Raw genomic sequence first — 18,261 nt, forward strand, 5'->3', positions numbered from 1 at the left:
TAAATTATGAAAAAAAAAATGCCAATCTAAATAACTGGTGAAATTTTCAGGTAGGTATTTCATTTTTTGAATAATAACAACTATTGAAAATCGTTTGAGGATAAATCGTTATTATTATACGCGATTTCGTTAAAATTTAAAATTCAACATTTTTCCTATAATGAAGCTTCGAGGTTTCTTTTAAGCTATATGATGGAAAACTTATTGTTGAATTGTTTAACCTTAAATATAAATACAAATTTTTTTATAAATTTTAAACTACAAAATAACTTGCAAATTTTCACGATTATGAGAAACCTTGTATCAAAAAAAATACTCAGAAAAATCGAAAATTTCAGTCGTCTATAAATAGCTAAAAAAAAAACCGTATATAGATAACGCTACTAAAAACATTAGTTGAACATTTCAAGTATTTACAGTGATTAGTTTTTGAGTTACAAGTTAACAATCATTGAATCATATAAAAAAATCAATTTTGTCAAAAACTGGTTTTGTGTAAAAATTCCTGTTTTTCTGTCAATTATTTTTTCTATTTTTCCCGAATTTTTTGAAAACTACTGGGAAATGTTTACTTTTGACCTCTATAATGCACCAAGGATATTAACTTTGCCACCGGAAACCACCTCTGAAGTTTGAAATTGAAGCATTATTTCGATAAGTTTTGCTGTACACAGACTGTTACATAGCTATAGCCTATAATAATTGTTCTCTACAGAAACGGTTATCTATAGTTAAGATATGATTATCGCTTTTGGCTATTCGGTATTTTCGACATAAAAATATTAATAAATCAGTATGCTTTTACAACTCATGTGTAGAACGTCTTCTCTGACCTATACTCTCTTTGCACGGTACAACACAGACATAAAAAAAAACACATTGTAAAATCAATACATTCATCACTTCGTTCAGAATCTAAAATTAGGTAATGGATTCAAAATGTCTAGTTAGATTATGAATTATAATTTTAAGTCTTTGCTTTTTTTTTTAATATGTTGAACCTGATTAAACTTTTAAAAAAAGTGTACAATAAAATATTAAAATACCTATAAATAATACAGTGTTGTATTGTCATTAATTTTCCAATATTGGTTATTTTTTTAGTTGGTTTTACATTCGCACTATATCTACCAAATTTCCCATTTTTTAACCATCTATTTCCCTTTTTGTGGTTTTCTTTTTTTATCGACTTTCTTTATACTGACATTGGTTATTTGTAATAATTTAATTTATTATAGTTGTGCTAGTTGAGTAGTACCATTGAAAATACTATGTAGCAATTCTAGTTTTCTCCATGCTTATTTAGTTTCTTATTCTTATTTTCATACAGTGATATTAACTAGAATTGCATTTCAATGTTAAGTATTTCTAGTGCTTAAACATGTTTTCTTTCTAATGTTTTATAAGGTGCGTTCAACTGATAGTACGATTCACATGTCATAGGGTACATCAATATAATATAATGTTCCATCAACACACTGATTGTTTTTATTTATTTATTTTTATCTGGCTCCACGTAGTAATAGTTATGAATTTGATGACATAATAAGCTAATTTTTCCAAACTTCAAAGTGTCATTTAGAGGATGAGATTTTTGGTTATTGTTAACTTAGTAACTAACTGAATCATTTAATGACAACCATTTTGTTAAATCACCTTTACATTTATTTATTTATTGTCATGCAACTTATGACATGTAACATTTTCTACTACATTTGGTAATTTTTATTCTTAAATGTGATGTGACATACAAATAACCAGTATTGTGTAGTAATGTTACTTTGTTTTTGATGACTTATTTTGTTAGTTATTTTCAAACAAAAATATTATAGAAATAAATTTGATTTTACTTATTAAATAAATAATATTAAGTATTTACTCATCTCAGAATATTTCTGGTTACAAAGTGTAAGTATTTCAGCTTCGGTTGTATTGTTTCACCACTGATTAATGAATTAACTATTCTATAAATTCAAATTTAAACGTATCTACTATATGTATATGACTGTCATAAACTCATAACTGGCCATGTTTTAGGAGTTCTGATTTTGGATTAGAATTGATTCTTGAATCATGATTGATATAATATTATAATTTATACAATAAAACTATAAAATACTTTAAATTTAAATTCGTCAATTGGATATGAGTTACAACTGTTATCGCTTCGGGAACCTGGTTATCATAATTATTATCTGAATGTATATTTTGTAGTCGAGATTGTCTATGATATCGTTACCGGAGTTATGATTAGCCGCATATCGTGATTGTGATAACGAGGTCGGTTCGTTTCGCTTATGTCGCGATCGCGATGATAGATTTAGTAGAATGAGACTAGAGAGCCGCTTATCGTTTCGGCGCAACGGCACCATCTCATACTACGGTCGGCGGTAGGATTACGATATAGAATTAAAATTATTATTTTGCGTTTTCTACATTATAGTCGATATTTTATTTATTAGTATGTTTCTTGTTTCCACAAATTATGTGCAAAACGGCGTGCGCCAATAACTTATCAGTCTCTAAACTATGTGTGGCAAAAAGTCTGCCCTGGTCTTGTATCCATTGACCAAACTTACAGGAATTTTGCGAAAACATATCTCGGAACATGTAAGTCAATCTTGATTTTTGATCTATTAAGACTATTTACGTCATTTTTCATTTTTAAAACAGCACTTTTTAATCTACATTAACCAATTGTTTGTTTATTAATTTATTTACACGTAGGAAAGTGAAACAATATTTATTATTATTTGAATTGTGTTTGTTTGAAAGAAACCAAATGGATCATATTTAAATTATAAATTTAATTGGGTAGGTATACTAATAGATATACTTAGTGAATAATAAAATGATTTATGTTATTTGTCTGATTATAAATTTGCCGACAATTTTGTTGTTATAGTTCTGATTGTGTATCTACACAAATTTCGCTTATTAATTATTGTTGATTTCACAATAATGACTTGTTTGCAATATACAAGTACTATATAATATATAAGTAAATTCTTAGTATTAACATTGTATTTTAAATATTTGTTCATAAAATATATTGTATATAAATAATCTACTACTTAAAACTAAAATCATATAAAATTTCCTATATCAATCAGTATATTTTCTGTATTATGTACCTATTTATGTTATTATTTTGATACCTAATGGCAATATTAATTACATACTTTAATTTTATTCAAGTAACACCTATTTATACTTACTTAATATTTAATATATTTTATATTTAGATACTACTATAATGTTTTTATTGTTAGGTACCTGTTATTTTTTTTTCTTGCAATACATATTTTTGGATTTATTTTTATATTTTTACCATAATAAAGTAAGCGTGTACCTATTACCTATAAACTAGAAAATTAAAAACTGTAGGTTTTTTTTGAGTTACTCAGCGATTCTCAACCTTTTTAGTTGTGCGGATCACCAATTTTATAAAAAAATCTTTGAGGTCCACTAATAGCATATCCATATATGTATTATATAATTATAAAATATGTATTACATGAGATAAAACTACATTCAAACGTTCGTTACCGTACACTTATTGTACACTGTAGTTAATATTGATTAGGTAAATATTATTATAACCAGAAATATTATTAAGTATGAAACAAAAATATAAAATAATATTATTTTAAATATATGTATATAATATTTAATATTATATTGTTCACGGCCCAGTACCGTGTTGTATGCCAGTACCTGCGGCCCATTGGTTGGGAATTGCTGGAGTAACTTTGTAACAAAAAATATTTAAACTATTAAATATTTGAAATTGTGTTTATACCTTATATATTTTGTTAAAACATCTTAAATTGTATTACAATAGGTAGTATAGGTATAATACTAACAATTGTCGTATTTAAATTGCACTACCTACCTATATATTTTTAAATTTACTTATTCTTATTTTATTTTTTTAATATCAAATTTATGAATTGTAAGTTACACTTTTATTTTATAATGATTTGATATGCCCAAAATTTGTTTGTATATTTTTTATTAAAATTATTACTATCAATATCAATTTAGCATACATTAAATTGAACCCATAGGTTCCTATACAAATATTTGTTCAGTAGCCAACAAAAGATTGGATAAGCCAAATTTAGTTTTCGATTCTATTATGGCTTACAGTATAATTTGCTATTTTTTTTACCTATCATATTTTAATGGTTAGATAAGTATAAATACCAGTGGCGTATACAAGGAGGGCGTGGGGGTCAGATCCCTCCCCCACATTGGCTTTATTATTTTTTGTTTTTGCTTAGAATATTTAGTATGTACTATAATGTAATGTTTTGTTGTATTATGAATTATGATCAATCGAGCTATTGAATTTTAACAATTTTGTCAAAACTGAATACTATTATAATTTTATTTTGGTTTATTTATGGCAAAATAATGTTTATTTGGTCGAAATGGTCAATGACCACTATGATTATTTATAAATATTATAATTTATAGCTTATCTTATTATTTATAGAGACAATACTATATATTTTATAAATTTATATTATGTATATAGAATATATATATAGAAGTTTTGACTTTTTGAAGTATTGGAGTGAATAATCTTCCATATTGTGTTTGATGTGAATTTTGAAACAGTTAAAATTATATTCATTGTTTCTTATTGTTAAATATTTAACTACCTAAGTAAAAAGTTTTGAAAGAGTGGGGGATTTTCCAATTTCCCTCTTCTATTTAGCTATGTCGTTTACTATTTTTGGTCCCCCCCTTTCAGAAATCATGATTCTTTTTTTTTTTTACTTACCTCTAAGTAACATTATTGATAAAATGATAATAAATAATTTCTGATAACATTCTTGTATCTAGATAGGATGATAAATTTAAGTAGCATTACGTTATTTATATGAGTTGTTTAATGTTTGTTTTCAACTCTATTACATTTCTATTTACATTACAAAGAACAAATAGTTATGTGATTCACATCGATTAATCATTCTAACTTTTGATATAATATGATACTTAATTTTTAATTTCTATATAGTTTTTTTTTTTTTTTTGATTTAATATAATGCACTCAATTATCACTTTAAAATGTATTTTTATTTAAATTTAAATTTTTCCAATTACTAACTTAAATATTAAAAAATATTAGTCCAGTTTGTGTTTTTATTATAAATTATCAACTTGAGTTTGAGAAATAAAATTAAAAGAATTTCATGATTTCTGTTTAAGAAAATACTACCTACTTTGAATAAATCATGTAGATACTTAAATTTTTTGAAATATTAAGAAAATTAAATGTAATTTATTTTTAAAACTTAAAATATTTTTTTTACTATTTCAGGGTTTCCGTGTATCCATATCTATGGGATTTGTTATTAGTACTACATTAATTGTGGTATTAGGAAATTATTGGAAAAGAAGAAAGTATTCTCGAGAATCAGCACCTGTTATCAAACATTATTCCTATGACAAAAGAAAAGCTAATATTGATGTACCTTCAGGTTAGTTAAAATGTTTATTAAAATAATTACATTTATAACAATTATTTTTTGTGTTACAGTATCTAGTTTTAGAATTTTTAGAACTAGCCATAGATCACTAAGTCCTAGCATCAAATCTACCAATCGGCAAGCATCTGTGATATCTTCAACTCAAGATTCTCCAAGCCATTGTAAATCTTCAGAAGTTAAATATACTGCACCTCAACAACTTGGTGTAATGGGTAAGTTATATTTTAAAAGTTTAGTTGGTTGTACTTAATTATTTATACTCAAATTATGCTAATGGTTTCTTCTTTTATTCAGGAATGGAATCATTAGCTTGTAGTATATCATTTTGGGAAGATGCATTGGCAGCATTTTCTGGCAATAATTCAACAATGGTATCTAATAAACTTATGTCTACTGAAGATTCTCAATTTTGTAAGGAACTTCAACTGTTAGTGGACTCTGCTTACTCATTACAAGATCAATGTCAATTACTTTTCTTAGATCAAGTAAGAATTTAATACATTAATTTATACAACTTATGTAAATTGCAATTTATCATAATATAATATAATTTTTAATTTAGAGGTCAGTATTATTTCGTGTTCAACAAAATGGAAATGGTGAAACATTGAAGTTTGATGATCGTCGTTCGTCAGTAGATAGTTTTGTATCAGCACGCACAGATGTAAGTTATATATTTTGTATTAAGATAATTAAAATTTAAACACATATATTTTAGTTAATTGTTTCTAACTATACTTATTATTTTTACTTCCCTTGGTTGTAATCTCAGTTTTAAATTTTAATGTTCTTTTTAGTATTTAGTTGTGATTCACAACAATATATTTTCAGTAATTGATATCGGTTCATTGATATCAATATCATATCTCGATATCGAAAATCAAATGATATATCGATTTAACTTCTTAATTTATAAGACTAAAAATGTAAAAACAATACTCATTATTCAATAAAATACTAATTAGTAATTACTAAATACAAAATTTGTTTACTGTGTGTTTTTTGGAATTTATATTTGATAAATTAAAAAAAGCGTAAAGAATGTAAAAAAAATGTTTCCATGTATCACTACAACCTACAAGTAATGGTATTATCTTAAAACATGAGATGTCGTAATTGTTAATTAATTAAACATATCAGAAAACAACAATGTACTAATTCGACATAGACGACAGAAAAAACGAGACTATTTTAAAAATCCAACAGTCACAGTTATATAATTAATACTATTTAGGTAAAGCTAAAAGTTAATACTTTTATGCTTGGTTGCATGAATGTTCATTTACTATTTAATAAATCAATAGCACATTATTAAATGAATAACAAGTTATTCTTCCTCTAATTGTTTATTAAACATTCAGTAGCATTATTGAGTCATTACATTATTAGTCTTCAGTTAATTCAACTAATGGTCTGATTTCGGCTCATTAAATTTTAGTTAGTCATTAAACTTGTTATTACATAGACAGTGTACTTTTACTTATTCAAATTAAAACAACTAAAAAGTTGTTATCGGTTTTCTTAATAAGTTTCAAATTTTAACATAAACTTTGGTATCATGTTTAAAAGTTAAAACTAATACATTTTTAACTGTTTGTAAAAAACTCAGTAAAAAAAATTTATTAGTTCAATAAAAGTGTTCATTAAATAATCTTAAAGATCGGTCTTATGCAACTCGGCATTATACATTTTTTAGTACTAAAAATATATTTCATAATATTATAATATTATATTAATTTATTTAGAAATTATATATCGTGTTATGGTGGGTATGATGTTGGGGGTGATCAATGGTTGAATCTTCCTTCCCTTGATTTTTTTTTTCATTGTGATGTTTTTATAAATTTAGTGAGTGGAACATCTATTTAACAAATTAAATTTGTGTAATTTTTCTACAACAAATTTAATAACTATTGTTATTTGTAAATTATTAAAATTTTTATGAAATATGTCAAAATTGAGAAAATTTGCAAGTAATTTTGTAGCTGAAAATTCATAAAAAAATTTGTATTTATATTTAACGTTAAAAAATTAAACACTTACTTTTTCATAAGTTTTTTTCTTATAGTTATAGAAAAATCTCGAATAGCCATTTTAGGAAAAAATGTTATGTGCATCTGAATTTTAAATTTTTATGAAATTGCGGAACGATAACGATTTATCTTCAATTGATTTTCAATATTTGTTATAATTCAAAAAGTATAAGTTATAGATACTTAAAAATTTCAATAGTTATTTAGGTTGGCATTTTCTTTATATAATTTAATTTTCAAAATATTTCGCTTATTTTAAAGCTATTTATAGGCTTTTGAAATATTTGTTTTTGTTTAGTTTGTTTTTTATAAATATTGATTGCATTTTTTTGATCTTCGTCAAAATACTTGAGAATTTAATATAAGGTTTTCCATAAGTTCGGCTTACAATAATTTTAAAAGAATTTGAGTGTTGGCCAATTAAAAAAATTTTATTTAAGTTAAAATTTTTATAAAATCAAAAATGTCTGCTTTAAATAACGATTTACCATCAAATAATTTTAGATTTTTATTATAGTTAAAAATTATTTGTCATACAAACTTGAAACATACACCAGTTGTTTAAATTGCCATTTTCTGTACATGATATAACTTTGATGTATTTAGGTTATGAAAACATAAACCACCTCTTTCAACTACCAATGAAAAATATATATCCTGGGCTAACAAATCATCTCCGTCCAGAATGGTTTTTTGTATACAATGATATCAATCATAGGATTCAAATTAAACATACCAATTATAGTGACCTACTCTATGTCTGAGGTCTATTCGATACTTAAGATACTCCTTTGATATAAATTGTGTTATATGCATTATTGTTTATAAAAAAGTAATACTTAATAATATTTAACTTTTATTTTTTTAAATTTTATCTTTATTTTAATTTTATTTTTTTTTTAATATTAATCATAATCATGTTAATGCTTAGATTATTTTTTAATAACCTTCAATTAAATATTTAAATGCTTTATTTCTTGGAATAGCATCATTGAATTTGTGAGATTAATGATGTATACCCATAATTCTTGTGGGACTGTTTTAAATTCTCATTTTATTACAATTGATTAGTGGATGTTATTTGGCCTTAATGTTTTTCTGTATTATTGTGATTATTATTTTCATAAATCTCATAATAACTATAAATTATTTAATTTAATGTTTCAGGTAGCAAATTTAAGAGAATTTGAAGAATTAAATTTTGACAACTATTATCTATATCAAAATGCTTTAAGATACTCTGAAATTGAAGGTATTGCATGCAGGTATGTAGTATTTTAAATCATGTATTAGTTGAATAGTGTTATAATTACTCGCCGGTTGTGTCTATCTTATCTCCATTAGCTAACATAATTTTAATAATTAATTTTAAATATTACGTACATTATGGATAATTCAATAGATGTTATGAAACATCATTGGACAAACTTAAAGTTTCTCTAAGTAAGATAATTATATCAATTAATAGTTCAAATAATAACTCTTCTAAACTGAATAAAAAATTAAACAATATGATAAAAATTATAATTACATGTCTCATCTGATGAAAATAAGGGTAAGAGAAAATTTATCTTCTTGAAAATAAATATGAAATTTTAGAAAAAAAGTTTACTTCTCAAACTTCTATTGGTTTAATTTCTGAAATAATGGTCAGACAATCATGTTCCTGTAATCTAGTCTTTTTTAATTTACCTGAATTTAATAAATATTCTCAATTTTCAATAACAAATAAAGAACAGCTTTTATTCATATCTAATGCAATGGAAAGAAACTTAATAAAATTTACATGTCATCTTGGTTAATCAAATTTAAATATTCAATGTAATTATATGATTATTGACTAATGTGAAGTACAAAAACAAAGAGGTAATGGTAATTATATTAAAGAGGGAATGATAATTATAAAATACATTAAAGGTGGTCCAAGTATAAAAAGTCAATAAATATCAAAATTTTTAAATAAATTCCAGTTAGATCTTTATATTTACAATGAAAATTCTTGAAATCTAAGAAGTTATTTATTTTCATCGACACTTGGGTTACGAAAAACATTCTTATGTCTGAATTTTAATTTCATAGATATGAAGTATACATAATAGAAACACACACTAGTTCTCTTTAAAATGTGTCTTGATGGTGCATTAAAATAACTTAAAGAACTTTTATCAATTGTGTAATGAAAATGATATTGAATATTGATAAATGTGCTATTATTTTATTTTATTTAAAAAAATCAATACATTACTTTTTGATTACATATTAAATAATTCAAATTTGATATGTTGTAATGAAATTAAAGACCTGGACGTTACTTTGGCTTAAAATTTTCCTTCAATTTTCCTGTTAATTATATATTAAATAAATCATACAAAAAATAGGCTTATTAACCCACCATGAGTCATGTTCTTTTAGACCGTGAGTTTATTATTTTTCTAATAAGTCATTGTGAGTAATTTACTTTATTTCGTGCATTTTGTTACCTGTAACGAGCTATTTGGAAGTCAATTATTGTTTGTCGAATTTATAGCTATTTTTAAAGTCCGTAACCGGTTAAAAAGACCATGTGCAACTAAACTCAGTATCATTTGTTACATATTATTTTTGTCAGCAATCAATTTTAAATAGAAAAACCAACAAAAAACAATATATCCCGTCACTTACCTCTTATCTCTTCGAAGGTTACAATATTTTCATTTAGTTTTCAGAATAATATTCAAACTGTATTGTATTCAAACATATTCTTTCAATCAAATTATTTTTAATTTATTTTCACTTTAAGTTGAGGTATAATAGTTCCAGTAATACCAATTTTTATTATAAAATATAATAAATAAAGTATAATTTTTGTAAATCATTATTATATGCAATTATATGTGAAATGTTAAAATAATATGAGATATAAGTTAACGGTTAAAAATACTTTGTACAACCACATGTGTTAACATACAATGATGCGACTCATGGCTGGTTAAAATGTGTATGTAAAGATTTTTGTGACACATTAACCCTTAAAATTCTGTATTTTGCTAGTCTGGTTTCACTTAAAACTATGCTTCTTTAATTTGGCATAATAACACTATCATCGAAAATCATAGTCTATCTATTATTCAAAATAACTTTCTATGATAAATGTATAAATTCCATTATAATTAAGTTCCACATTATCAGGGCTGTATTAGCGCATAGGCACTATAGGTATTGTGTCTAGGGCCTACAAAAAATTGTGGCTATGATATTATTGTAAAAGGCAAAATGGTATAATAGAAGATGGTTTTGTTTTATAGTTTTTGTCAATTTAGTTATTTATATTTTGGAGGAAAATAAATTGTTTTTAAGATATGCTAAAACTGTTATTATATAAAAGTTATGAAAGTTTAGATTTAATTTTTATTCTATAAATGCTTATTTTTCTTTTTAAAAGCTTAACACAAAGATTTTACACTTTTTCTCCCAATGAGAAGGTTTCTTAATAATTTAAATACTTGACAATAGCCCTGCAGGGGCTAGGGGCCTAGGGCCTACGATAATGTTAATCCAGGCCTGCACATTATGGGTATAATACAATGTGTCCTACTACTTGTGACCTCTACAAAATAATGTTCCTAAATAGAAGATTTAATATCTTAACTGTAATTTTTTTGTGTAAACTATCACATAATATTATCAGTTGTCTAGAAATGTTCGAGCAATTAAATTTTAGAGTAGATTAATATAATAAAATATTTTATTTTTTTTCTACTTCTTTGACTTATATGCTATATACTCCTGCAAATATGCTTATGTCTGCAGGTAATTCAACTAAAGATTTAGATTTATTTAAAATGGCACTATTTAATTTGTCCTCAATATAGATGAATTGTTTTTACTCAAAATCATTGTTTTACGTTTTATGTAATCTCAGTTATAAAATCACCAATACAAAAATTATAAGAAATCATATTTTTGAAGATATGATATATTGGTTTGTTTAAATATTGTTTTAAAACAACAAAACAATCAGTATTCAAATTTTAAAAAAAAATTGTATTTTTAAATTTGAATACCAAGTAAAATAATATAATAAAATATAAAGCCCTCATAAATCAAACCCTCATAAATATTATTTATTAATTATTATTATTTATGTAATAGGTAATTTTACTCTTAAGATAACTCAAAAATCATTAAAACGATTCTATTTGAATGTGTTTTATTCATACTTCACTTAGGTCTGAGAGAGAAAACAAATATTACGCTGATTTCTAACAACATTTTTTATTTAGATTTTATTCGCTTATTATTTCTGTTTAGGAGTTATCGAACAACATTAGTGAATTGTGCTTCAGACCGAGAATATGTGTGTAAGTTGCATTGTATTCGTCAAGCTTTTGAACATTTATTCAAGAATGAAAAAAACTCAATGTGGTTTTCTGATTGTGGGAGACGTATATTAACTGATATATTTTTATTTGCCGAGAAAGTAATATTTTTTTTGTCATAATATATTATGTTATACTATTGATGTATTAGCTATTTAAAATATTATTTTATTTTATTTTAGGATCCTAAAGATTTTCTTTTAGCGTATGAAGAGATGTTGGGTTGGGCAAAAACTGATGCTCACTGGACAGAGGCTGAAAATGAACTGTCAACTAGGGGTGTGAAAAAAATGACTTTTTATGATATTGTTATGGATTATATTTTAATGGATGCATTTGAAGATCTTGAAGCGCCTCCTACATCAGTGATTGCTGTAATACAAAATCGTTGGTTATCAAAAGGATTTAAAGAAACTGTAATACTGAATGTTTTATGTATATTATATTCTGCCTTAGATTATATATCATGTATTGAGCAACTATAACAATTTACGAAGCCAACATAACTAAAGAACACGCTAGATATTCCTTCACTTAATTTTCATAATTATTTAGCACCATTTTCTCAATAATATTTAATATCTATATTTTTTTGGATGTAATGAAACTTAAAAAATAACAAATATATGATAAAGTAAAAAACAGTGCATTGCATGCAGGCGTAATCTTTGATCGCTTAATGAATCAATAGTAAGGACTTAACATGATTCTTGACCCACAATTATCTATTAAATTATTAAATTTTGTATGGAACATAGCAAATAAAATTTAATTAACATATTATATATACAGGATTTTTACCAAACAACAATCATTATTTTAAAATCTGTTAACTATTTTGATTATAGTTTTCTTCAACATTATTTCCAGACGAAATAAAACAAAAAATACTATTTATCATTATAATTTTCTAAGTTTCTTCCTTTTTTGAATGACAACATACATTTCATATTCTGATGCAGAATATTTTTTGAAGTATTTTGATACATAATTGAAATTTGGGTGATAGCTTATGAGTTATAAGTAGGGCCCTGATTTTTATGCAACAAATACTGTTAAATATTATGCAAAGTAAAATTTTTTATTGCTCGCTTAAAAAGACTTAACATTTAAAAAATATTATATAATATACGATAATAAAAGAAAAAAAAATCAGTTAAAATTAAAATTAAATTATTACCTTATTTACCTTTAACTATTATTTATCAAATGCTATCATATTTATATAAATGTAAAACCAATGACAAAAAACGTAATATTAATTAGAAATAAATAGCAACACAAAATTACTAACTGTGATTCAACATTTTCATACTAGAAACATATTTTATGTCTTAAGGCATTTGAGGCTCGTGTTAAAAACAAGAAATATCTTAGGTAATTACTTTTCAATACTTTCATTGTTGTTTATTTATCCTACACTTCTTATTACATATTGACAGTATTGATGTTATTGTACCGCCCAGACTTTTTTCTGAAAATATTTGACTACTTAAATTAGTACTCAAAAATCAAAATAGCTTTTACAAGAGATTAAACCAACTATTTTTGTACAAAATTTAAAGAATTTAAAATTACTTTTCATAAAATATGCAACTTTTGTGCATATAATATAGATTAGTATATAATTAGTAATAACTTGTAGGTACATTGAATTAATAAATGAAAATAACACACCAGCCAACAATAAATTATTGATTTCTGACTATCAAGAATCAAGATATATTTTATACTTTATATTATTGTTTTAAATTTGTACTATGTACCATCTATTCTATTATTGTTTTTAAACACAAAATGTAAAAATGTATATTATACTTTATAGTGTGTACTATAATATTAAATAAATACTTTTACATAAAAAATATCTATATAAAAAAAGATAACCAGTAGATTTTAATCTAAATAAAATATAATAAAACAATATTTCCATTTGGATATATCTCAATACTGTAATCATTTAACTTAGTTTGCATGTACAAATCAGTTATACTGTTCAAAATTAAAATATACTCATAAAATTAACGTTATCCTTTGATTACTGAGCAGTCTAAAAATATAGTTAACAAAATGGTTCACAAATTTTATTTTTGGCAGGATTATCTAAAAAAATATTTAAAATTTGTTAACACTTAACTAATATATAAAAATTCCCGAACAAAGCTGGTTAGCTAGTATTATGTGAAAATGTATTGGACATTTTATACTTGGATAAATATAATAAATTGTTATGGCAAAAAAAAAAATATTATACAAATTATAGTAGTTATTAAATATGTCAATTTATATCATATTTAAAATTGCACTATAATCATTTAGAATATTATAATATACATTTTGCTTTAGCAAATTAATTTATTGTTATCATCAATGTGTATTAAATATGTTCACATGCTCTAAAGTAAGAGATCCTATTATTATGTTGGCTTTAAAATCTTTATTCAGTAGTGATGGGTGGTGACCATTGTATATGATCTAAGAATTTTTCAATATAATATTATCTACATTTGTGTCTGTTATAGGCTTTATCAACTGCAGTATGGTCAGTGCTTCGTGCTAAACGTAGTAAATTGAAATACCCAAATGGTTTTATGCATCATTTTTACAACATATCTGAGCAAATGTCACCTTTACTTGCATGGGGCTTCTTAGGTCCTGATGAAGAACTGAGCAGAATATGTTTGTTTTTCAAGGTATGTAAATATTAATTGGTCACCTAATATAATTTATAACACAACACAATATTAAAGTTTATTTAATTCACGTTACTTATATCTTTCCATTATACTAAAATATTATCTAAGTATTAAAAATATATGTTCAAGTTGATTATTTTTTGAAAGGTTTAATTAGTTATATACTTAAATATTACTTTTAATGTTTTTAGGATCAAGTCATTGAATTGATGCGTGATATATTTAGCTTTGATAAATGCCGTTATACTACCAAAGAAGAACTATCAGCTGATATGTTTGAGCAATTTAAAGTGCGAGCAGAGAACATAAATAAAATGATTGAAATGAAATGCAGTTTAGATGTCAAGTCTTAAGTATTGATCTCTTGATTTAAATTGAGATGTATACATTTGCTAAGTTACCAGCTTTTATTTTGTGCATTTGTTCTCTATTGACACTTGTAAGTTATTTGTTGTTGTTGTTGTTGTTTTTTTTTTATTATTTTGAATTCAATATTTTATTTATTTTGTTTTAAAAATGTACAAACATTTTTGTTTTTATTGTAAATATGACTTGCCTTTATAAATTTATTGTATTCAATAGAATTAATAATTGTGATTAATTATTTTGGTTTAATGGTTTGGTTTTAATTTTTATGTTTTAAGTTTTTGTAAATTAATTTGATAATAAAATAACTCTTGCTTAAACAATGTATTTTATTAGAATATGATTTTTTTACATAACAAAATTGTGTTCGTTATTTTGTACAATAATTTGTTAAGTTATTAACAAAATCATTTTAGTGTTAATCTTTATTTTACATAATATATTAAATTTAATAGAGTAGAAATTATTATAATAGCTTGGTTAAGGCCAAATATAATGGTTATAATTATTAGTTATAATATTAGACTTACATTTTGAAAATTTATAAAAATTTAAAATTGATTTTTATTTGAGAATTAATTTATGTAAAACATAAAACACTTAAAAATGATAAATATGAATTATCAGTGTGAATGAAGTTATTAAAAGTCTTATACTTGTGATTTAGATAATAAGATTTACTTTTACTTTATATTACAGCAATACATTTATTATTTAATCTATATAGGTAATTGTTATATAGTATCCTATTTGTGTTTAAATTATCTTGATAAAAATTAGATCCATTTTGATTTTGATTTTATGTAATTATTAATATTAATCCATAATATATAATTGTTATCTCATAGAACCAACTTATTTATAATTAATTAAAATATTTAACTATTTTTTATGGGTTTGTGTTGGATGACAAAAATATTCAACTGAATAATTTAAAACACATTAGTTAAGTTGTTAAATTTAATTTACGACTTGAGTATTTTTGAGTAGGTACTACTAATTTTTAATTATAAGAAATCTTTATAGTATGATACATATTATGAGGATTGGTTTTTAGTTTAATATAATACAATATTGTTATTAGTAGTAGTAGTTGTTGTTGTTTTTTTTTTTTTTTTTTGATTATTGTATTTTTATGTATGAACAATTTTTTTGATACTGTTGAAAATATAAAATAATACAGTGTTATAAATAGCTAGTAATTGCCTTATCGATTCATATTGTAAGAGAATATAAGAATGTAATTTTTTATGATTTTACTCCTATTATCATTAAATAAGTTACAATATTAATATGTTCAAATTTAAGTATTTATAATTATGTATCAAAACAATTATTTAAATTGAAAACGTACAATTTTTATTTTAAAGAACATAAATAAATATGCTCTATAGTCTATTACTACATTTTAATGTTATTGTTACTTTAATGATACAATATAATATTTTCATCCCTTTTTTGGCATGATTTTATTTATTTTTTAACCATATATATGTATAGAGGTATTATATTTAATTGTATATATAATGCTATATTATAAATTACAATTCTACTGTTAACTCCTGTTAATCCTCAGATTAGGATGATGTAACTAACGTCCACCAGAGATAACCAAATTTCACTGTTTAACTTGAAAAAAAAAACAAATATTTAAATGAAAATACTATAATGTAATATTATTAATAAAAACATTTTTATGTTACTATGTATTAGTTTAGTATAAATATATAGGAAACAGTACATTTTTAAATGATTGTTGAGATCGGGGTTATCCTTACCACAAAAACTTAAATTACATGCAAATTTTCCTAGACTTATAATTTAAAAACAAAATGTTTTTTCAATGTATATAAATTTAATTAAAAGTTGATTTGAAATAAATAATAGTACTACTATGTAACACCTATCTACATTTATTTTTTAAAACTAGACTTTATTTACAGACTATAACTTGTGTTATCCAGAATAATTCATATAAGTATGTAACTGTACACTGTTATTTTTAGTTCTAATAAATTAATTTTTTAAGTATAATATTTAAAAAAATAAGGATCCATTGATTTGTGAGTATTAAAAAATTGTAAAGTACCACTAATCACTATCACTTTTTTTTAAAATTAAAATATCAAAATTTACATTTTTTTGTTGTACTCTAAGTATATATAATCTACGCACAAGCTAGTGTAAAATAGATTTTAATTTCGGGTAAAAATGTCTATTTTTTAAAAAATGTTTTATGATTATTTTGAAAAGTACCGGGAATTTTCAATTTTGACCCTCAAAGGTACAAAAAAGTTATAATTTTCTAATTTTCTATATGACCTAACCTAACCTAACCTATGAAAAACATTAAAATATTTGAAGATTATTACCTATAATATTCACAATAGTCATTAGTCAATAAGAATCCAAAAAATATTAGGTATTAGCATATTTTTTATTATTTAAATTAGTAATTCTAAGCAATATCATCCACGTAAAGTTCCCGCATTTAAAATACATTTGTTTAATAATTATTATATCATAAGTATATATTATACTAATTATTCTAAAATTAAAAAAAAAAGGTGAACAATTTAATATTTCTTATTATAAGGTGGGTAAATTAAAGATTAAAGCGGAAACGGTTTACTCGTGATAGACGGTTGCGACTACTAAATAACAATTGATCCACCTAACCACCAACTTAAGATAAAATACAATTACTGTACCCACATACAGTGCCGTACCTAGAATAATTATCGTCCGGCGCTAGAAATCATTTTTAGCGTCTCACCCCCTATACTAAATTAATTTAATCTATAAGAAGATGGTATTAGGAATGAAGGATTTATTAAATTTACCTTTTTCATACGAAACACTTTTTTCGGCATGTACCTACAATATTTTCTAAGGGAGATTTTTTATGACTACCTTCTTAGCCAAGTTAAATCACTATTAATAATTAAAATTTCAAACGGTACTATTAATATTAAACATTAAAATATTAAATACCTAATTTGATATAGGTAGGTAATTAATACTAAGATACGCATGTATTGTTGTGTATTATATAATATATATTTGTTTGTACTAGCAAAAAAAAACTGTTCTGAGCCCTAATTTGTTAGGTGCATATTTTTTAGTATTTGATGAGTATGCACACTCATAAAATACCTAAATAAATAAAACGCTTTTGAGCCCCAACTATCTCGTCCCCCATGACGCTGCTTATACTCGTAATCAAAACTTTTAATTTAAAGGTGTATTAGTTTTAAATTAATATTTATGCGGGATAACTTTACTATCGTCATAGAATATTGAAACT

At 23.8% G+C, this 18,261-nt stretch overlaps 1 protein-coding gene across 1 annotated transcript; it reads left to right on the forward strand.

The window, feature by feature from the left end:
• The first annotated feature begins 2,301 nt into the window (after nt 1-2,301).
• On the forward strand, nt 2,302-16,656 carry LOC114124771 (mitoguardin). The gene is made up of 10 exons (XM_027988139.2): nt 2,302-2,610; nt 5,333-5,492; nt 5,552-5,713; nt 5,796-5,986; nt 6,064-6,165; nt 8,702-8,799; nt 11,825-11,993; nt 12,075-12,308; nt 14,415-14,585; nt 14,780-16,656. Exons 1-10 carry the CDS (start codon nt 2,530-2,532, stop codon nt 14,939-14,941), a joined length of 1,530 nt encoding a protein of 509 aa, XP_027843940.1. The 5' UTR covers nt 2,302-2,529; the 3' UTR covers nt 14,942-16,656.
• The last annotated feature ends 1,605 nt before the right edge of the window (nt 16,657-18,261 follow it).

The sequence above is a fragment of the Aphis gossypii genome, chromosome X, assembly GCF_020184175.1.
Source record: "Aphis gossypii isolate Hap1 chromosome X, ASM2018417v2, whole genome shotgun sequence".
NCBI lineage: Eukaryota > Metazoa > Arthropoda > Insecta > Hemiptera > Aphididae > Aphis > Aphis gossypii.